This window comes from Mustela erminea, chromosome 12, assembly GCF_009829155.1.
Source record: "Mustela erminea isolate mMusErm1 chromosome 12, mMusErm1.Pri, whole genome shotgun sequence".
Lineage (NCBI taxonomy): Eukaryota > Metazoa > Chordata > Mammalia > Carnivora > Mustelidae > Mustela > Mustela erminea.
In genome coordinates this window covers 35,699,970-35,721,279 of record NC_045625.1, presented here as the reverse complement: position 1 = coordinate 35,721,279, position 21,310 = coordinate 35,699,970, and the positions used below count along the sequence as shown (strand labels likewise).

Genomic DNA, 21,310 nt, shown 5'->3' with positions numbered 1-21,310 from the left:
AAGGGAACTCCAAGTCCCGGAATGTCTCGGGGGTAGGAGCGTCACTTCCGTGGTGTTGGAAGTTACGGAGGATCGAGTCTAGGGGGCTGGTGCGGTTTGAGAGCGACTGGTTCAGGGCAGCGAGTAGGTGGTGGGGTGAACTTCTGTGTTTCTGTCCTATCCTTCCCGTTCATAACCGGGTATGGAACTGGCCTTGGACTTGGGTGACCAGGACCTGCTGGACTTCCTGCTAGAGGAAAGCGGAGATTTGGGGGCCGAGCAGCCACTTTCCGAGGTGGGTGGGGCTGTGAGTCGGAGAGGCGCGGGGTTGCTGGGACCGCGTTCTTGAGGCCGTGGGTAATAATAGGTCAGGGCTTGTTAATTTGAACCCTGTGCAGACGCTGAGTGAATGGGAGGCAGAGGATTTCCTGAGTTCCCTGCTGAGTCCCGCCGCATCGTTGAGCGACTTTAGCTCCTCTGATTCTTGTCTTGTTCTCCATGATCACACGTACTCTCTCTCACAGCAGCATGTCTCCATAGATCTAGGTGAGTCTCAAATAAGTGAGGTTTGGTGGGAGGAGAGACTTGTGGGCCTGGCTATTTATACTTTCCCTTTTGCAGATGGTGGGAACTATGGAAAAGAGGGGGCCCAGACGACTCCACTGCGTGTGGAGGAGCCTGCAGAGCAGGTAGTTGATTTATGGCGGGATTATTCCCACATTGCAGGGGGTGGGGGCGGATTCCCCTTTCCTTTCTGACCTCCCCTTACAACTCTGCTGCCCATCTCTCCTGGTAACCCCAGGAAATTGCTAGGCTGATACTGACAGATGAGGAGAAGAGGCTGTTGGAGAAAGAGGGGCTTACTCTGCATGGGACACTTCCTCTTACTAAGGTAAGACTCTCATTGGTGGGAGTGAAAGCTGCGGGGGGGGGGCGGGGGTTGAGTCTCAAGCCCCCACTTCTGTTAATTTTATTACAGGACGGACTGAGTTTAGAAAACTTAGATCATTTGTTGCTAGTAGGAAATTGGAACATGTCATTAATAAGGTAGATGCAGAGGCAAATCCTGGTTTTGTGGGGTTTATACAAATTTTTGGTGTTCTCTTTAAGAAAGAAGAGTTCAAAATCATCAGTGCAACCTTGGTATAGGGACCTGGAAAGGACTGTGCAAGCAAAGGGCCCTGATGCTTAGATTTCAGTGCCTCATCGAAATCCACCTGTAGCTGAACGGTAGAATTAAGTTTTAGAATTCATCAAGGCTGGACTAATAGCAAGAATAATTATAAAATCCCAAGTTTTAAGTTTTAAAGTTTCAAGGAATGAGAGGCAGCTTTACAAGCACTGTATTGTGGTTCTGTTGTGAAATCAACAGTACAGAAAAGTTGAGGGAATTTTAATTTCTTAAAAAGTATAAGATGAGGTTATGCCGAAATTAAATAAAAAATAAATTTTAAAAAAAGTATAAGATGAGTTAGCAATTGGGGATGACTAAGAAAGTGAGTGGGGTTCAAAGGCTGTATCAATGGAGGTGTTGTCTCTAGAAGGGCAATGACCGTCTTATTATCCTTTGTACTGGCCAGAAGAGCACATCTTAGTGTCTAGTTTTGAACCCAGATCTTTGACAGATATTAAGAGGATGCTGTCGGGGTGCCTGGGTGGCTCAGTGGCTTAATGCCTCTGCCTTCAGCTCAGGTCATGATCTCAGGGTCCTGGGATCGAGCCCTGCATTGGGATCTCTGCTCAGTGGGGAGCCTGCTTCCTCCTCTCTCTCTGCCTGCCTCTCTGCCTACTTGGATCTCTGTCTGCCAAATAAATAAATAAAGTCTTTAAAAAAAAAAAAAAAAAAAAAGAGGATGCTGTCCATCCCAAGGAGAGAAGATAAGGTGAGGAGTTGAAATTTATGCCCAGATTTTTAACTATGAAGAAATGTTAAGTGCCTTAAAATAAAAACTGTTCATTCTATTCATTCTATATGGACTCAGAGATAGATACTATGTAAGTCCAATTGATAGAAATCATTTGTTGGCTCAGGATAAGGAAGTTTTTTTTTTTTTTTAAAGATTTTATTTATCAGAGAGAGAGAGGGAGAGAGTGAGCACAGGTAGACAGAATGGCAGACAGAGGCAGAGGGAGAAGCAGGCTCCCTGCTGAGCAAGGAGCCCGATGTGGGACTCGATCCCAGGACGCCGGGATCATGACCTGAGCCGAAGGCAGCTGCTTAACCAACTGAGCCACCCAGGCGTCCCAAGGAAGATTTTTTAAAAAATTTATTTTAATAGATTGAGCTTGTGCGCACGAGCAGAGTGAGGTAGTGGGCACAGGGAGAGGGAGAGAGAATAAGAATCTCAAGCCAACTCCCTACTGAGTATGATCCCACCTGAGCTGAAATCAAGAGTCCGACTCCTAGGGGCGCCTGGGTGGCTCAGTGGGTTAAAGCCTCTGCCTTCAGCTTGGGTCATGATCCCAGGGTCCTGGGATCGAGTCCTGCATGGGTCTCTCTGCTTGGCAGAGAGCCTGCTTCCTCCTCTCTCTCTGCCTGCCTGTCTGCCTACTTGTGATCTCTATCTGTCAAATAGATAAATAAAATCTTAAAAAAAAAAAAAAAGAGTCAGATCCCCAAGCAAATGAGCCATCCAGACACCCCAAGGGGAGTGGTGTTGGTGTTGTTGGTGTTGTTTCTGTTGCTTTAATTCATAAAATTGTTTAAAATGGTCTGGCTCATGAGGACGTTAACCCCTGGCCTTCAGAGGCGTTCAGAGAGAAGCCAAGTGTCTGTTGGTCAGGGAAGCTCTAGAAGGGATTCGTGCATTAAGAAGAAGATTGAATTCAGTTGCATTCCAACTCTTTGGTCCAGTGTTCTTATGATGAGACTTCTTTTGTGTTCTCTTAGATGGAGGAACAAGTTCTGACACGAGTGCGGAGGAAAATTAGAAACAAAAAGTCTGCTCAAGAGAGCCGCAGGAAGAAGAAGGTGTATTTGGGAGGTTTAGAGAGCAGGTACAAGAGGGAGAGGGATGGGGGTGGGGGGTAAGGAGCAGAGGTAGCTGGAAGCACTGGGTTTTGAAGTGGGGACACAGGCCATATCCCCATATCCTATTATTTCCCCAGGGTCTTGAAATATACAGCCCAGAATCTGGAGCTACAGAACAAAGTACAGCTCCTAGAGGAACAGAATTTGTAAGTAACTCACTAACATTGTCTTTTCTCCTTCCCATTTTATGCCATCTCACTCTTTCCCCTGCTTCACACTGGGCAGCTCCAACATGCAGGGTCTGGTGCTTGGCCTTTAGGGGATCTGATTTCAAGAAGCTCATAGTAACGGGGAACAAATTCACAAGTAACTTAGTAATTTAAGTACTCAGAGAGAGAGAGGAGGGAGTAACAAAGAGCCCATGGAACCCTCCTGCACTGTTGGTGGGAATGCAAGCTGGTGCTGCCACTCTGGAAAACAGTATGGAGGTTCCTCAAAAAGTTGAAAAGAGAGCTACCCTACAACCCAGCAATTGCACTACTGGGTATTTATATCAAAGATACAAATGTAGTGAACCGAAGGGGCACGTGTACCCCAGTATTCATAGTAGCAATGTCCATAATAGCCAAACTATGGAAAGAGCCTAGTTGTCCTTCAACAGATGAATGGATAAAGAAGATGTGGTATCTATGTACAATGGAATATTATATAGCCATCAAAAACAAAAATCTTGCCGTTTGCCATGATGTGGATGGAACTAGAGGGTATTATGCTAAGAGAAATAAGTCAGTCAGAGAAAGACATTATCATTTGATCTCACTGATCTGTGGAATTTGAGGAGCAAGGCAGAGGCTCATAGGGGTAAAGTGAAACAAGATGAAACGAGAGAGACCAATCATAAGAGATTCTTAATCTCATGAAACAAACTGAGGGTTACTGGAGTAGAGGGGGTGGCTGGATAATGGACATTGGGGAGGATATGTGCTATGGTGAGTGCTGTGAATTTCTAAGTCAGATGAATCACAGACATGTACCCCTGAAACAAATAATACATTATATGTTAATTTAAAAAAACAAAAAAAGAAAAACCCCATGGGGCAGATGATGTGTGATGGTAGATAGGATTCTGGGGTGGGGATCAGGATAGGGAACACTCTAGGCAGAAAGAAAAAGGGCAAAAAAAAAAAGATAAAGAAAGTGGTATAGTGCAGTCTGGCATGAACCTGAACGTAGGTGAGTCGAGTCAGAAAGAGAACATCGAATGCCTGGTGAGGATTGTGTAAATAGCTGAGTGGACAGTATAGAACCACTGAAGGTATTTGCAAAGGAGTTTAAATCAGGTCAGGACAGAAAGGTGTTTTAATGAGGAACTTCAAGCATTTTGTCCACAGAGAGGAAGAATCCATTTAAAAATAGGGTAAAAAACAAAAGAGATCATTCATTGCACAGATGGAGGGGCAGCCTTAACAGAATGGTTTCATTGTTTATCTCAGGGTGCCAGGCCAGGGGCTGCTCACTGTCCCCCTTCTTCTTCCAGGTCCCTTCTGGACCAGCTGAGGAGACTTCAGGCCATGGTGGTTCAGATATCAAACAAAACGAGCAGTACCAGCACCTGTGTCTTGGTGAGGATGGTGATGGAAGGCGAGATCCTTTTTCTCGGGTGGCAGGGACAGGGCTGCAACCTAGAACCCTCCATTTTTTTCCCGTTCTCCAGGTTCTCCTCTTCTCCTTCTGTCTGATCATCGTACCTGCTATGTATTCCTCTGACACAAGGGGGAGCCCGCTGGCTGAGCGTGGAGGTGAGAGGCTTGGGAATACCATTCAGGAAGGGCTGGGGGAAAGCCTGGCCAGTCCTTGAGGAGTCTTTGTTTCCATAGTGTTGTCCCGCCAGCTTCGTGCCCTCCCCAGTGAGGATCCCCGCCAGCTGGAGCTGCCTGCCCTGCAGTCAGAGGCACCGAAGGACAGCTCAGACCAGGAGCTCCAGGCTCCTGGCAACTCTTGCTGCCTGATCTTCCACATGCCTCAGACTCCTGGTGCTGAGTCTCCCCTGAAGCTACCTCTTCCTGTCCCTTCCTCAGAGTCCCCCTGCCCAGGTCCCGTCCTTCCCCTGCATGCAAATTTCACAAGAGGTAGGGGATGGCTCCCTCCTCATAGCCCCACATCTGTTATCTTACAGGGCAGATACTCAGGCTAGATGTGAATATGGGGGGCTAAGTCAGAGCCTGAGGTTCCTAGTCTGGGTCCACATGAAAGGGGTGGGAGAGGGCTAGCCTGAGCTCCTGTGTCCTGTGTCAGGAAGACTGAGAGTCCGAACACACCACACTTAACTGGCTTTCTGGGTCTTTTATTTGTACCCACGTAAATCTACCACTCCATGAATGGGCCCCGGGGGAATCAGCTGACCTCCTTCAACATTTCATGCAGTGAGGGGATTGGGTGAGAGAAATAAATAAGTGATTCTGATGCTTGGGTCACCATCAGCCCCTCTTTACTGGCCCAACTGGGTGGGGAGAAGGGAAGGGGCATGATTGTCTTGGTGGCTCAGGGTTGCAGGAGACTTGGAGAGTGGGGGAGTGATGAAGAGGAAAGGCCAGGCTGGAGGCTGGGCTGTTAGAGCCTCCCTCCCACAGTCAGAGGGCTTCCTTTGGTTTTGCCGTGGCTTCCTTTGGTCCAAGGTTAGGCCCTGTGCTTAGTCCTGTGCCCAGTCCTGTGCCCTGCTGGGCTCCTGGCTTGGAGGCCTTTTTATGCTGCTGCTGCTGCAGGGCCAGCTGCATGGCCCAGATACTCAGTGGCCGCATGTAGGCCAGAGAGCGGAATACCCGCTGCTGGCAATATGCTTCAGGGGTCTGGAAAGCTAGGCCCAGACGCTCCCACACAGTTCGGTAGCAGCCTTCAGCTGTCTGGAAGCCTTCCCAAGTGAGGCCCTGTAGGAAAGAGATGTCAGTCACTTTACTTGGCAATCCCTGAATAGCTAGTTCAGCTGCACAGATAGAGACAACAAGGCCTCTGCCCTTAGGGAGTTCCCAGCTAGTGGCAGAAATAAATCTGACCCACAGACAGAAGCCTGAAGGCAGAAAATGGAAGGCATGCCAGGGGAAAGAAGAAGCTTTCTAGGTGGGTAGGGCCCTACAGAAGTATATGATGGCTGAGGAAGTTTGCCAGCCCAAGGTAGAGATGGTGGAGATGGAAAGGTGGTGTATTACCTCCTGGATCATGGTGGCTGCCAGCCCATAGACCACACCCACCCAGACTTCATCAGACTGGACACTGGATCTGTCAGGGACACCATGGGGCTGCATCCCATTCACAGCCCCCATGGCTCCTCCTGCAAAGGCCCGGACATTGAACTCGAAGATAGTCTGGAGAGCACAGACCACGTGTTGGGGAGGAAATACCTGAGGGGCAAAGGCAGAATTAGGGTTTCTTAGATTTGCTTCCCACCTCCAGGAAAAACCCACCTTTCTGGCTCCTCCTGCTAGTCTTTCTCACCTCAGTGTCTCCTTCTCCTAGACCACTGGCCTTCAGGAACCACTGGCCAGCACACTGGTCAGACATGATGCTGCAAGACTGAGGCTGAGGGCTGCAGTCATAGTTGTAATAGCGGCCTGGGGTAGAGCAAGACAAAATAATGTTTCTTGTGTCCCCAGAGCTGCCTTAGGATTCCTTAGGGTCCTCCAACTCACCATTCCACAGCAGTCTCTCATAGGCTTCTTGGCCCCGTCTAAGGATGGAAGAAAACTTATCCTGGACGTCCTTTGCCCCACACAGAACAGCCATCTGGACCATCACAGCCACAGCTGCCAGCCAGAGTCCTCCACAGTAAGCACTGATCAGGGACATAGGTTTGGGGGTCAGACTGGCAGTTCCAGCCACTCCCATGCAACATAATAAGCAATGAGTCATTCTTCCTTGAGCCTACAATTCCTGGTGCCCAGTTCCCCACCTTAGGCACCCTGGAAATCCCTACTCCCCAACCTGGGGCCTGTGGTGATCCATCCATCATAGGTCTGGTCTGCATAGCCTCCATTCTCAATGAGTCCATCTTGGTCCTTGTCAAACTTCATTTCAGATTCCATCACAGCCTAGAGAGGGAGCAAGACACTGAAGACCTAGATGAATGCTAAAGAGAGACAACACTAGCCAGCTGGACTTTCCCCCAGACACCAGTCATGCCCTTGGCACGCTGGCCACGGCACATGCATGTCTTACCAGACACACAGGCCACATGTCTCTCAGGAAGCCCTGGTCGCCCGTCAGGTGGTAGTCTCGATAAACCTGCAGCACGAACTTCAGGTTTAGGTCCTTCCAGTCAGCGGTATCGTGGACCACATACGCATTGACTCGGAGCCATGGCTCGTCATCTGTGGGAAGGGAGGAAACCTGACTGATTTGCATTGAGGGGGTAGAGTAGGGAGTATAAAGGTTGAGAGAGGGATGCAAACTGTGGGGTGTAAGAACTTTTACCTGGGTCCCCAATATCATGGGGGATGACGTTCCTCCTTTTCACAGGTGCCATTACCCCACTCATCAGGTACTGTCGCCGTGTCAGGTCCTCCCTGAGAGTGGCCAGAGCTGGAGGAGCAGACACACAAGGTGGGGGCAGGGAACGGGCAGACTTGAAGTGGGGCTCAGAATTGTTTATGACCCTAGAGGGGAACCAGTAAGCAGGATGCAGATACGTTGGGTAAAGAGAAGGGTGGAGACAATCTGGGGGACCACAAAGATTCAGGGGTATTGTGGACTGAGGGCAGAAGGGGCACAAAAGGGACCCTCACCCATGTCATACTGCAGGCTGAGCTCAAGTTTGGGCCAGAGCATGATGAGGGCAAAGGAAGCGTAAAAGTGGACGTCATATGTGTTGTACATGCGATATTCCTGGCCTGGAGAAAGGAGGGAGATACACTTGCCAGAATTCCCGCTTCCCCTTCAGTTCCCCTCCCTAGCTTGTGCTTGTGTTGGGGTTGGGGCACCAGCCTAGCCCACAGCTGCCACTTACTCCCTCATCCCAACCAGTCGCTTGGGGTAGGCAGAACCCACCATCCTGGCTTGTGGTATGGCACTAACTGGCCCATGGTTATGGCCTGCCATACTGTGGCCTACCAGCAGCTCGTACCTTCAAGGTAACCAAATCGACCATATTCCTGGAGGATGGGGCGGAGCTGACACATGTTCCCCACCAGCTCATCCGGAAGGGAGTCCTCTGGAACTTCCAGCCATACTGTGCCTCCATCAGCCAGGAAGTACAGTTCATTGAACAGCGCAGATTTGTACCAGGCAGGCAAGGATCTGAGGAGTCAGGAGGGAATGGTCTAATTTAGTAGAGTGTGGACCTCTCAGGAAGGGAAGGATTCTGGAGTTCTGCAGAGCAGGGGGCACCAAGTGAATTCCAGCCCAACTCTGCTGACTGTGGTGAGTGGAGACTGAACCAAGGAATCCCAACTGGAATGAGTGCCCAGGAGAAAGGCAAGAGATCAGCCCCACTGGCACCTGTCATCCAATACTGGGCTCTGCCAAGCTGAGATCTTCTCTTCCCAGTCTATATATCGGCACAGGGCATAGTGGCTAAGGGCGGGTGCTGCATTACCATCGCGGCCAAAGAACCTTGTGTACCGCCTGGGATGGAAAGAAAGGGGAAAAATGAGAACTGGGGTTCTAGGTCAGAGCTCTGGCACCTTAGATCCCTGTACTCTCTTGGTCCCTTCACCTGTAGTAGACCTGGCCCTTAGCTCCAAACATGATTCTGGGCATATCCCAAGCCAGTGAGAACTCCAGGCGGCACTGGCCTCGAGGTGGCAGCTTGCCTGTAACACACACAGCCCCAGCGATGCCTACTCCTTTCTGCGAGGGGGTGCTTTGGCCTGAGAGAAGCACAAGAAAAATTGGCATAGGCACCCCCTTCAGTCCCAGGGATCCCTGATACGGGAAAATAAGGCCTATTTGTTACCAGGTCTCTCACCCCTCCTCCCAAGACAGGGACAACCTCTCTTCCCACACCTCCCTATCAGATCCCCCCATCACCAGCGGGGGAGTCCAGCTGTCCATCTTGAAGTAGATCTTGCCACACCTGCTGCCCAGTGCTGTCAGGGTCAAAGGCTGTGATGTGGGTTACCGTGGTATCCGCCTGTTAAGGGGCCAAACACTCAGGGGAAGCGCCACAAGTACGCTGGCTTCAGGCTACCTCTCCAGTTCCCGCTGTAATTCCCACCTCCAAGTTCTACAGGCTTAAGGGCGGTAGTGAGGATCGGACTCAGGGATGGGGTGCACCAGGGCCAGGCTGAGGGGAAGGGCATGGGGGCTAAGGTCTAGAGTAGGCTGGAACGTACCGTGAGCCGCGCAGCCACAGCCATCGTGTACGGATTTGGAGGGGTTGGATGATGCAGCAGCAGCCCCTGCACAGTCTCCCCATCACGCTCCAGACAGAAGGGCTCATTCCACAATCCCCCGGGGGCATCATCTCCAACCCCCAGACCATTGCGCATGGAGAACATGATGGACACATCTAGGGCTTCGTCCCCTTCATTTTCCACATCCCACACAAAGACTCCTACAGGCAGGCTGCTGTCCTGGGAGCAAAAGATCGTACTCAGACGGTCCCAGTGTAGCTCCTCCTAGTCCCACTCCTCCACACCCAGGACCTGGCTCAAATACTACTCCTGCCCCCAGGGGACTCTCTTTAGTTTCCACTTGCATCTCCCCATATTCCCAGGCAGGCTGTCTTACCACTGAGTGGAGGTCCTGGAAAACCAGCATGATGTCATGTTCCAGTCCCCTCTCTTTCACAGATTGTGGAATTTACAGCAGAGACAGATCTCAGGGAAGGGAGGGCAATGGAGGAAACACAGTGGGAGCCTCACCTGGTAGTCATGGGGCAAGATGGGTGTGATCTGGCGACAGGTGAGGGTGACATTCTGGCCAGGAAGCTGATAGACAGTCCAGGCTCGGGGATAGAGGGCGTGGTAGAATGCGAAGTACCCACACAGGCCCCAGTTCCAGCTGCGCAGGACACTTGGGCGCTCCACAGACAGGACTTGCTGGTACACAGTCTTCCCCTCCCGACGCAAGCAAACTGTGAACTAAACCAAGAAGGCAGATAGGCTGGGATGGGGTAACCACAGGCACCTCAAACTCATCTCCTGTCCCCTTTCTGAGCCTACGGGAGTTCTCATCCACTCGGCCCCTCTCCCACACTGTGAGTCACCACCAGGTCCTACATCCTCTCTCCGTGGCTTTATTTCCCTTCTTGGTGGTCTTCGTGCCCTCACCGTATCTGTGTTTATGCTCTGCCTCCCCCCATCTGGTATCAGCGTGATCTTTCTTACAGAAGAATCAAGATATGCTAGTCTGTATTTATGTTTCAGTGACTCCCCATGGCCCTCAGGCTAAAGTCTAAACTCTTCTAGCTGGCTTTCAAGGTCCTTGATCTGGCCTGTCCCTGCCCATTATACTCATGACCTGTTCAAGCACTTATATTCTGATCATGTCAAATACTCACTGTTCCCTGAACACACTACATTTCCTCCTCGTGCCTTTGCTCCTGCTCATTCTCCATCTGGTGAAACCTTTCATCCTTCAAAGCCTAGGCCAAATGCCATCTCCATCCTCAAGCAGTGAGTCATTGCCCTGTATGTCCCCCTACCTCTCTAGTCTAGCATGTTATAATGTTTTTGTTTACATTCTGACTCTCTGACTGCTCTGTGGGTTCACTGAGGGCAGGGCCCTCTCCAATTCACTGAGGCCCCCCCTCTCTACTATGCCTCCACCACCAGAGACAGGCACAGCTGGCATGTGTAGAGAGAAAATGGGTAAATTCTAGAGCAGTATCCCTTTTTTCTCAGTGTACTATCTATCCCTCTCATTTTGGTTCTTACATGGCCTCACAGTCTCCATTTTCTCAAAGTCCCATTCTAATAAAAAATATAAGCTTCTGAGCATAGGGTCTATGAGGGGTTAGTATCTCTTCCCTTGCTTGAAAATATGCCTTACATTTTTAATGTATGTATACAATAATTTTTTATGTTGTTGGAATGGTAGAGAATGGTTAAGACCACGGCCTTTTAACCACAGCGAAAGCTGGTTCTGAATCCCAGCGTACTTCCTTTTGCCAACCACATGACCTTGGGCGTCTTACTAAAATCTCTTTGGATCTCAGTTTCCTCCTCTATAAAATGGGCATAATAATGGTACTTACTTTGTAGGACTGTCTTTAAATATTAAATATCGTACAAAATGCATAGCACAATCTCTAGCACATGTTAAGTATGCAATAATTACTTTAACTCTAGAGTCATGATTCTGGAAGGCACTTCCCCTCAGGATACCTAATGGATGAGCCAGAGAGGAGGCTTGGGGCACTGGGCAGGGCTGGTAAACCTGCACTAGGAAGGCCATTGTCATTAATTGGACTCAAGGTCGGCTAGTCATTTTTTTCTTTGAAGATGAGCTGAAAGCTGGAGGCATCCCTCAGACAGGAAATGGGAACGTGGTGGACAGCTCCACCTCTGAGGGCGCTAGAGAGATGATGATGAAAGGCAGACCACATGACTCTGGCAACTGAACGCCCAGATGTGATGAACGAATAGAGCGAAAAGAAGTGAAGATTCTGAGAAGGGAAAAAGGCTAGAGAGTTATGCCTGGGAGAGGAGGGGCTTCCCAGGCTCTCAGGTCTCAGGTCTCTCTGGAGAGAGACCTCCAGAGGAGTGATCAGCAGCAGAGGAGCTGAGCTCAGGCTGAAGGCTGGCAAATCAGGGTGAATAGTGGGTAGTCTGTACATCTTTATTCCCCACGCATTTATAGACTTTGGGGTTTGTTTTCCTTTCTGGTCCTACTAAATACTCTTTCAACCAGGTTAAGTGATCTGGGAATTCCTTGCACCCTCTGTGGCTGGGTACTGGATTAGCTAGTGAAGCTGGGACAGTGAAGGACGTAAGAGACATTTACTAGAGAAATGGAGGACACGGGGTGCTGGAGCTCTTTATGCTTTTAAGAAATGTGTGCTCTTGGAGTATCTTATTCCTAGTACATCCTAGCACAAGGCTGGGCACAAGGAAAGCATCTTGAAAATACTTATTAGAGTGAACCATGTGCACATGTGCCCATCTAACTTCCACATCCTACACAGGCTAAGAGGTTCTTCCTGACCTGGGGTATTGTTCTGGACCTCTCCTCCACCTCCTGGTTCTTACTTGGTCAGCAATGACTGTCCGGTGCTGGTACATTCCAGGATTAAGCTGCCAACGACAGAACTGACCTCTCCAGCCTCGGGTGATAGTGCCTCCCCCGATGCCACCCAAAGGACAACCTAGAGGTAGAATCAGGATGGTTAGTGGGGCATGGCAGAGGAAAAGAAGCCCATTTCTTTCTAGATGATAAAGATGAGTTTTTCTGAAAACTACTGGAATATCATATCAATGCATTGTACACTTTAAACTTACAGGATGTTTTGTGTTAATTATAGCTCAGCAAAGCTGGGGAGAGAAAACCCCAGCGATGGGGTGGTGCAACGTGCTTAAGCAGAAGCCTCTTTGCTTAGCTCTGCAGTAGCCCCAGAGGCTGGGCCCTCTCTGTGCAGAGTAGAGCTGGGATGAGGCTCACCATAGATCTGTCTTAGGGGTACACAATTGATGAGGTCAATGAAAGGTGTCTTCTTCTCCACCTGGGTCTTCCGGTACCACCACTGCAGGTACCTGAGGAGCAAGAGGCAGTGTGAGTGGAAGGGGCAGGAGGCGGTACCTCCTGGGCAGCAGTCACCTGCCTCTCTCTAGACACCCAGGTGTAACTTCCCATTAAATGGGTCTGCAGAGGGGCCCCAGGGTGGCTCAGTCGTTAAGTGTCTACCTTAGACTTAGGTCATGATCCCAAGGTCCTGGAATCAAGTCCCACATTGGGCTCCCTGCTCAGTGGAGAGCCTGCCTCTCCCTCTCCCTGCCACTCGCCCTGCCCGTGCTCACTCTTCCTCTTTCCGTCAAACAAATAAATGAAATCTTTAAAAATAAATAAATAAAAATATTTAGAATTTATTTATTTATTTATTAAATGGGTCTGCAGAAGACCCATTCCCTTCACTTCCAAATCTCTCCTGTTCTCTATCTCTCCACAGTTTAAAGTCCTCTCCTCTTCCCAGTCACCCCAGTTTACAGCAAGGAACTGTCTTTGTTTCTCCCCTTTGTTCCTCAGGAGCTTTCTGACCTTTCCTCACCTCTAATTCCACTACCACTGCTTGAGTTTAGCCCAGGAGCTTTTGTTTGAGGTGCTGAAAGGGCCAGTTTTGGTTTCCCAACTACACCCCCACAGCCTGCTCAGATAACTTTCTTCTTTTTTAAAATGACTGTTTGTCTTCCTGGTTGTGAAAGGTGAAAATCTGGGGGTGCCTGGGTCGCTCAGTGGGTTAAAGCCTCTGCCTTTGGCTTGGGTCATGATCCCAGAGTCCTGGGTTCGAGGCCCATATCGGGCTCTCTGTTCAGCAGGTAGCCTGCTTCCCACCCCCCGCACCCTGGCTGCCTCTCCGCCTCCTTGTGATTTCTGTAAAATAAATAAATAAAATCTTTAAAAAAAAAAAAAAAAAGGTGAAAATCTGTAGAATATACTAGATGAAAGGTCAAAAATCCCACCCATAGACAACCAGGATTTACATTTTGGGGCATATCATTTTAAGTCTTTTTAAAAAGTTTAGTGTTTAAACTGTAAAGTTTCTGAGTCTGTGCTTTTTTTTTTTTTTTTAAAGATTTTATTTATTTATTTGACAGAGAGAAATCACAAGTAGATGGAGAGGCAGGCAGAGAGAGAGAGAGAGAGGGAAGCAGGCTCCCTGTGGAGCAGAGAGCCCGATGCGGGACTCGATCCCAGGACCCTGAGATCATGACCTGAGCCAAAGGCAGCGGCTTAACCCACTGAGCCACCCAGGCGCCCGAGTCTCTGCTTTTATAACATCCTAGTAAAGCCTAAAAAAATTCCCACACTTTTCTGGTCTTGTCATAACTCCAACAGACAAATGATTCTGTTTGGGATTCAAGGCTCTGACATCTGTTTCAGCCTAACTTCTAATCTCAAGCCCTATAAATCCCCATTCAGACTGGGTCCTCACTAAGCAACCCTTGCCCCACCAGACTCTCCCAATTCCACTGTCCCCCCTACCCACCTATTTTATACCCATCGTTCAAGCATATCACCTGTAACCATATAATTGGGGTAAGTAACTGAGAGCCTCAGTTTCCCCATCTACAAGATGACGTACCTCCTATCCTACCTACTTCATGGAATGGTTGAAAGAGCAAATGGTGTAACAAGTGGGAAAGCCACCAAGTGGAGTATGCGTGTCAGCTATGATCGTGACCTTTACATACACTATCTGAACTCCCATCAGACACTGTCTTGTTATTTCTAAGCATTCCTCATGTAAGTCTGACATACTTTTACATTCCATGGGGAAAGGGATATTGACAAAGACTAGTTGATTACCCGCAGCTTCAACCACAGGCAGGGCACATGGTCTGGAGCTGGTTAAGTATTTGCCGAATTTACCAATAATTATACAAGCACTGGGGCACCAGACAGATGAACACGAAGAGGAGCCAGGAAGGATGAAATGTGATTACAGAATAGGGAGGATACATTCTGGGAGTAGGGGAAGGAAGAGGGAAGGCATAAAGTCCTGCTGTTTTAGAGTAAACTGGACTTTGAAACTAGAGGCCAGAAAGAGCTGGGGAAGAGAGGGGAGGGTGCAGCAGGCATTAGGGAGAAATGCAAGGGAGAAATGCAAGACAGGGAGATACGCTGAACAAAGGAGAATCTTGCATAGAACAAGCACTCAATAAATACTTATGAACCAATGGAATCTAGCTAGAAGGGAGAGCAATCAAAATGGAGTTCTTCCCACAATGAGGCCAAGAGAATGCTGGCTTGCTGCAACGCCTGATTAAAGTACCCCCAGTCTGACTTCCTCTTAGGGTTCATGTCTCATTGCCTTAACTTGGCAGCTGGCCGTTCCTGACCTATTTGGCCTTCTCCATATGTCAGCCCCAATTTAAGAATTATCATTCAGAATTGTTCCTTGTCTCACTCCTGCTTTCTCCTCAATGTAGGACCACGTTCTGTTCTAAAAGACCTGCGTTGGTGATATCCACCCTATCCTGGCATGTGGAGCCAAGGTCCAGGGGGCTGAGCACAGTTTCAGGCTTCTGACTCAGTTCACACTGAGGGACCGAGGGGCTAGGATGCCTACCTGTTCCTGATCTCAGTGTCCCTACCACATGCACCCCCGTGTGCTTCTCTCAGCACGCTAGCCCTCCATCTTTTTTAACCCAGAAGCTTTGGGGGTCAAAGTTAGGCTGAGTCAGTTTCTGAAGTAGCCTGGAGGGATGATTGTTCTCTGGTACAAGCCACCCACAGGATCTAGCAAAGGAGCCAGATACCCAGGCAGTGCCAGGTCCTTCCCACTGCTTAGAGCTGGCGTTAGGTAAATGGTCTACCCAGCCCAGCCCTATAGCACTGACAGAGAGGGAAGGACCCCCTAGTTTAGAGGCTGTTAGGGCTGAGTTTTCCAACTTTTTTTTTTAAAAGATTTTATTTATTTGACAGAGAAAGATCACAAGTAGGCAGAGAGGCAGGCAGAGAGGAGGAAGCAGGCTCCCTGCTGAGCCGAGAACCCGATGCGGGACTCGATCCCAGGAACCTGAGATCATGACCTGAGCCGAAGGCAGCGGCTTAACCCACTGAGCCACCCAGGCGCCCCAAGTTTTCCAACCTTTATACTTCCATCGCCACCTGTGTTTACAGTGTAGGTTGACTCAGGATGACCTCAGGGTGATGCTTTCTGTCCTCATATCCACCTGTTCCTGTTAATAGGTCGTGGCTCCTCATCACTAGCTTTTGAACTCAGAGGAGATCTGTAGGGATCTAAAGGAGTTCTACAGCTCAGGGTAAGCACTTGGGGTGTCTGTAACCCTTGGTGGAAAGGGCATTAATGCAGACTCTGGAACACTGTATTACCGGGGACACTTACAGCACTGCCTCTCTGGCCAGAGGTCTTTGCTTTTTCTATCAGGGATTGGCTATCCCAGAATAGAGTGAACAGCACCTCTCACACCCTCTCCTTGGGGTGAGAGCAGGCAGGCTGTAACCCACTCCCTGGAGCCAAAGCTTGAGGAAAGACGCGTAATGTGTGCCTAAATGAGGCAGAGAGTACCCTAGCAGCTCAGGGTAATCAGGGTAATCAGGGTCGAGAACTTCCCCCTCCTAAATAAAACAACATTGTGTCAGCACTGCAGCAGCCAGACTATCCTTTCTCACCTTGCCACAAAGTATAGCAAATACCAAAGGGCGGTCTTTGGATAAGAGGGAGTGTGTGAGAGGGAGCCTAAATGGGAAAGGCTGACTACAGGTCCAGATGTTCCTGTTCTTTCCTACTAGGAGGATAAGTTACTGGGAGGATGGGGGTTGCAGAAATATGACCCAATCTCACCCCCTAAAACCACGCTTAGAATATGTTGGGGGTTGGGGGTCACCTGACTGGGACAAAGCACTCACCTGCTTTCTCACCCTTTCTCACCTCTGCTGGAAGGCTTGTGCTGGAACAAAGTGAAACCTAACGTACTGTAGGCAATGAGATCTACTCACCGCAAGCCCATGCCCAGATGCTTTATCAAGTTGCTTAGGGAGACGTTGTTGGCATTAAAGGGTTTCCTCTTCTCTGCAAACTCATGAGCCAGGCAGATGCGCCAGCCAAAGGGAGGCACCTGGTAGCCCTTAGCTTTACCTTCATAGGATGCCATCAGTTGCCCAGAGTCCTCCGGACTGCTGCCGCCCGGCTCACTTTGGGGTCGATTGTCTTCAGGACTCTGGAGGTCTGTAACCTGCCCAGCCTCAGTGCCTCCGGCATTTTCAGGGCAATAAACCTGTGGATCCCTTTTGGCACACCTCGTCTGCTCCGAGGCTGGGACTCCAGTTCCCATGTTCCCTGGATCCTGGGTCCGCAGGACCTCGACGGTCCCTGGTCCCAAGTCTTCTGGTACAAAATACCTCGCCAGCCAAGTCCAGATGTGGGCAGTTGTGGTAGTTAGGTGTCGTCTCGGAGAGCCGGGCGCTGGGGAAAGCCGAGGTGAACTGGTGTCTCTGTGGAGCCTGGGAGCTGTTGTTGCAGCGGCGTTGGCGGCGACAGCAATGAAGCCGCCTCGGGCTCCCCCTCGGTCGTCTTTCTCGGTCCTGGGAGGGAAGGGTCGGGCCTCGTCGTCATTGGGCCGCGGTGATTAGCTTGCCCGACCAAAGAGCTACCGAGTCCGCGGAAAGGGGAGGAGCCCCGGGGGCCAGCCCGCAAGGAACCGCCCCCGGGACCGGCCTGGGAGCTCTCGGCAGCCTCAGCTTGGTCCCCCTGCCGTCGCGCCAGGCCCTTCCCTGGGTGGGACGCCGGGTCCCGCCGGTTGGTGTCTGGGACAGCGCCTGCGCCCAGGTGCCAGCCCGTGGGAAGGTGACCCAAGGCTGCAGGACGACCCGAGCCCCTTCCGGTTGGGCCGGCCGGGTGTTTCCGGCCGGAAGGCGCTCTGTCGGGAAGGGGGTGCTGAAGGGAAGTCCCGCCTCTGTCGCGGAAGCCGCCACGCACTTGGCCCGGTTCTGGAGGGGCGGGCAGGTGAGGGCCTCGGTGTGCCGAGACCCCGTTTTCGACCGTGCGAGGTGTCCAGGCTAGGGGCACGAGGTGACGGGCAGGGCCTTGGGCTGGGACCTGGAATCTGGAGGGAGGGCGGCGGAGGCCGGTTGGAGGTTCGGGTGTGGGTGGTAAGGGAACTAACTCGGCGCTAAGAGGGGCGGGGGTCTGGGGCCCCGAGCGAAGTCCTATCTTTACTGAGTCAGCTGCTACCCGTATTTCCCATCCACCTCCCGCATCCCAAATCCAGGTGCTTCTCCCAAACTCCGTGGCGGTGACTGCCCGTCTCCTCTGACCTCGCCCCCAGGCTCGCCGCAGACGCCCCTCCCTGCCATGGTACTGACCTCTGACACACACACCCCTCCCCGTTTACCTCTAGTTCTCATTCCGGAGCTGTCATGATTGAAGTGGTAGCAGAGCTGAGCCGAGGTCCTGTCTTTCTGGCGGGGGAGGCGCTGGAGTGTGTAGTGACGGTCACCAACCCCCTGCCCCCCACCGCCACCTCTGCATCCAGGTAGGGATGCAGATACTGAAGAAGGTGGTTCTTCTGGGAGAAAACCTGGTATCTATAGTGCTAAGCCAGAGCTCAGGTTGTCGTGTAGCTACGCCACCACTTTGTTGCTCATTGTGTTCTCATTGTAGGAAAGGGCTGTTTAACAGAAGATGGGATTGACAGAGCCCTACACACGCCCTTCCTTTCTTCTCCCCCATTCCCACTTCTACCCATAGTATACTTCTCTTTGTCTGATGGATTCTCTTTGGGGTTCTAGATTCCCTTACTCCTAGGACAGTCACCTGATGGTGTTGGTCTCCTCAGGGGGTTAAGGGAGCTTGGGAGTGTATTTGTGAGGTCAGGATCGCCCCTCTGATGCTTTCTTTTCCTCCTCCCATAGTGAGGCTCTGGCCTGGGCCAGTGCCCAAATCCACTGCCAGTTCCATGCCAGTGAGAGTCGAGTAGCACTACCACCCCCTGACTCCAGTCAGCCAGATGTCCAGCCAGAGAGCCAGACTGTCTTTCTGCCACACCGAGGTTAGAGATGGGCATTTGCCTTTGGAAGGGGGCGGAGTCATTGCCACCTGAGAGTGAATTTGTTAAATTGTTCTAGTGGGTGCTTCTAGTCTTTGTCATATCGGAGATGTGGAGGAATGTATTTGTTAATGTTGGGGGTATAAGACTGATCCTATCTTACAATAAGAAAAGAGGGGTAGCTTACTTCGGGCTGCCCTTTGTTGGCAGTGCTCATGGCCCCCATTGCTGCGCTAGCTTCATCCAGTATTGGACAATGGGGTCATTAAATTGCAGGGGTTTTTTTGTTTTGTTTTGTTTTAATCTCTTTTAGGCGAGAGAGGTCAGTGTATCCTTTCCACTCCACCAAAAATCCTTTTCTGTGATCTGAGGCTAGATCCCGGAGAGTCCAAATCATGTGAGTGTCTGCCTCCTCCCCACCCCTGGATTGCCTTCTAAGGCTCCTGGAGGGAGGACTTCTCTGGCTGCCTCTGGCTGCCCTGACTACTACTTCCCAACCAGACTCCTACAGTGAAGTGCTGCCCATAGAGGGACCACCCTCCTTTCGGGGTCAGTCAGTCAAGTATGTCTACAAACTGACCATTGGCTGCCAGCGTGTCAACTCACCCATCACTTTACTCAGGGTTCCTCTGAGGGTTCTTGTGCTGACGGGTAAGTAAGGATTTCTGGAGGAAATCCAGGGCTGGGGAAGAGCCTCACCAAAGCAGAAAAGATCTAAAGAGGGCTTGTGGGTGGGGGACTGGAGAAAGGCTTCCTGGTCTCCGTAAAGGTGCAAGGGGGTTGGGGCGGGAGGTTCTGGACAATAAGTTAAAGGGTACCTGGGGCATGGTTCCCATTACCTTCAGCCTTCACAGGTTGGAGTCTAAAACCTAATCTCTACTGTCCATTCCCTCCTAGCAATATTTTCTGCTCATTCTCTCTGTAGGCCTTCAAGATGTCCGGTTTCCCCAGGATGAGGCCGTAGCCCCATCTAGTCCATTCCTGGAAGAGGATGAAGGTGGGAAGAAGGATTCCTGGATAGCTGAGCTGGCTGGGGAGCGTCTCATGGCTGCCACATCCTGCCGCAGCCTCCGTGAGAATCCTTTCACAATTGCCCCCACCCCACCAGCCCTCTCATAGTATTACAGATTTTCCTAATTGCCTGTACTTCTAAGGACTCACTGATATCCCACATTATAACGAAAGCCCCACCTTGGCCTCTGGCTCCCAGCCCTTGATACGCTCCAGTGTGGACTCCACACTTACAATGTCCCATTCTCCCCAGATCTATACAATATCAGTGATGGCCGAGGAAAAGTTGGGACATTTGGCATCTTCAAATCTGTATACAGACTCGGCGAGGATGTGGTGGGGACCTTAAACTTAGGGGAAGGAACTGTAGCTTGTTTGCAGGTGAGAAGGAAAGGGGCTTTTGGGGTGCTGGGCTTGGAGGGCTAGGGAGGAAGGAGAAGGGCCTGCATAAAGAGGGGTGGTATATAGAAGTGAAGAGTGTGGTCACCCAGGGTGAAAAAAGCTTGAGGTTGGGCTCAAGCCTCTCATCTAGAGTCCGCACTTCCCAGTGCCTGCTAGCACCCACTTCTCTTCTTGCTCCTAGTTTTCAGTAAGCTTACAGACTGAGGAGCGTGTACAGCCCGAGTACCAGAGGCGCCGCAGGACGGGGGGTGTCCCCTCCGTGTCTCATGTGACTCATGCCCGGCACCAGGAGTCCTGCCTGCATACAACCAGAACCAGCTTCTCCCTCCCCATCCCTCTCAGCTCCACCCCAGGCTTCTGCACAGCCATTGGTGAGATCCTGACCGTTATCGGAGTGGGGAAGAGAGTAAAATGTCCTCTTTCTCTGTGTAATGAGTCCTGATTCCTAACAAACTCCTGGCCATCCCCACACCCAGCCTTTGACCCTTAACACTTTCTCTGACCTTCAGCCTATTTCCTAGGTGCACTGACATTTAAACTTTTAAGAGCTTTGTGGGTGTTCTTCCTTCCCCTGCCCACTGTGACCCTGTGGCACATTGATCTCTGATGCTCTAGCATGTTTACGTCAAGCTCCCAAGTCCTGACTGTCCCATGCTATGGTTATTAGGTGCTTGACCCTGCTGTCCTGATTGTCACATTTCTGGTTAACAGATTTCTTTAGAGAAACCCTTGATCCTAGCCCTGTGGCTTTTCCTCCTCTTCCCAAATACTGCTTTTTTTTCTCATTCACTAACCACATCCTGCACTCGTTTTTACTGCTGGCTTCTAATGCCTCTGCCTTTATCTTTTTTTCCCACAGTGTCCCTGAAGTGGCGATTGCATTTTGAATTTGTAACATCACGAGAACCAGGTTTGGTGCTCCTACCCCCTTTGGAACAGCCTGAGCCTGTCACCTGGACAGGGCCTGAGCAAGTGCCCGTGGACACCTTCAGCTGGGACCTTCCCATCAAGGTGCTGCCCACAAGCCCTACCCTGGCCTCATATGCAGCCCCAGGCCCCAGCACCAGCACCATAACCATCTGAAGATGGCTCACCGTGACACTATCTTTCTTCAGGATACAGAGAACTCAGCACCTGGACTCTAGTAGGGCCTGTTTTTCCCACGTGGGGTCCAATGGAATGGACAACGAGAGGCAGGCTTTCAGCTGTAGCATTAATTTATTTATTCAGAATAAATTGGCAGCTGCTAGTGGTTTCCCTGGAAGTGGCAGCAGCAGTGGGCAGTCAG

The 21,310-nt window shown here is 50.7% G+C and overlaps 3 protein-coding genes across 9 annotated transcripts; 2 read left to right on the top strand and 1 right to left on the bottom strand.

The window, feature by feature from the left end:
* The first annotated feature begins 38 nt into the window (after positions 1-38).
* Positions 39-5,413, top strand: CREB3 (cAMP responsive element binding protein 3). Of its 2 annotated transcripts, XM_032307396.1 has the most exons (9): positions 39-274; positions 378-525; positions 601-668; positions 782-871; positions 2,870-2,976; positions 3,088-3,156; positions 4,488-4,572; positions 4,665-4,749; positions 4,828-5,413. In XM_032307396.1, exons 1-9 carry the CDS (start codon positions 182-184, stop codon positions 5,142-5,144), a joined length of 1,062 nt encoding a protein of 353 aa, XP_032163287.1. In that variant the 5' UTR covers positions 39-181; the 3' UTR covers positions 5,145-5,413. The 2 variants fall into 2 exon arrangements, with proteins under 2 accessions (XP_032163287.1, XP_032163286.1); XM_032307395.1 differs by having other exon boundaries at positions 378-668.
* On the bottom strand, positions 5,279-18,016 carry GBA2 (glucosylceramidase beta 2). 5 transcript variants are annotated; one of them, XM_032307374.1, is made up of 18 exons: positions 17,927-18,016; positions 16,562-17,146; positions 12,542-12,633; positions 12,133-12,248; positions 9,805-10,023; positions 9,274-9,513; positions 8,969-9,071; positions 8,655-8,808; positions 8,438-8,563; positions 8,064-8,236; positions 7,726-7,830; positions 7,415-7,522; positions 7,160-7,311; positions 6,926-7,032; positions 6,634-6,806; positions 6,440-6,555; positions 6,154-6,345; positions 5,279-5,874 (listed from the first exon to the last, which is right to left on the bottom strand). In XM_032307374.1, the coding sequence occupies exons 2-18, from the start codon at positions 16,894-16,896 to the stop codon at positions 5,581-5,583; spliced, it is 2,805 nt and encodes a 934-aa protein (XP_032163265.1). In that variant the 5' UTR covers positions 16,897-17,146; positions 17,927-18,016; the 3' UTR covers positions 5,279-5,580. The 5 variants fall into 5 exon arrangements, with proteins under 5 accessions (XP_032163265.1, XP_032163268.1, XP_032163264.1 ...); XM_032307377.1 differs by lacking the exon at positions 17,927-18,016 and adding an exon at positions 15,948-16,180 and having other exon boundaries at positions 16,562-16,649; XM_032307373.1 differs by lacking the exon at positions 17,927-18,016 and having other exon boundaries at positions 16,562-17,439.
* Positions 17,445-21,286, top strand: RGP1 (RGP1 homolog, RAB6A GEF complex partner 1). 2 transcript variants are annotated; one of them, XM_032307394.1, is made up of 9 exons: positions 17,445-17,567; positions 17,962-18,096; positions 18,476-18,612; positions 18,923-19,006; positions 19,111-19,260; positions 19,535-19,681; positions 19,874-20,001; positions 20,204-20,393; positions 20,882-21,286. In XM_032307394.1, the coding sequence occupies exons 2-9, from the start codon at positions 17,981-17,983 to the stop codon at positions 21,103-21,105; spliced, it is 1,176 nt and encodes a 391-aa protein (XP_032163285.1). In that variant the 5' UTR covers positions 17,445-17,567; positions 17,962-17,980; the 3' UTR covers positions 21,106-21,286. The 2 variants fall into 2 exon arrangements, with proteins under 2 accessions (XP_032163285.1, XP_032163284.1); XM_032307393.1 differs by having other exon boundaries at positions 17,504-17,633.
* Positions 21,287-21,310: the final 24 nt, after the last annotated feature.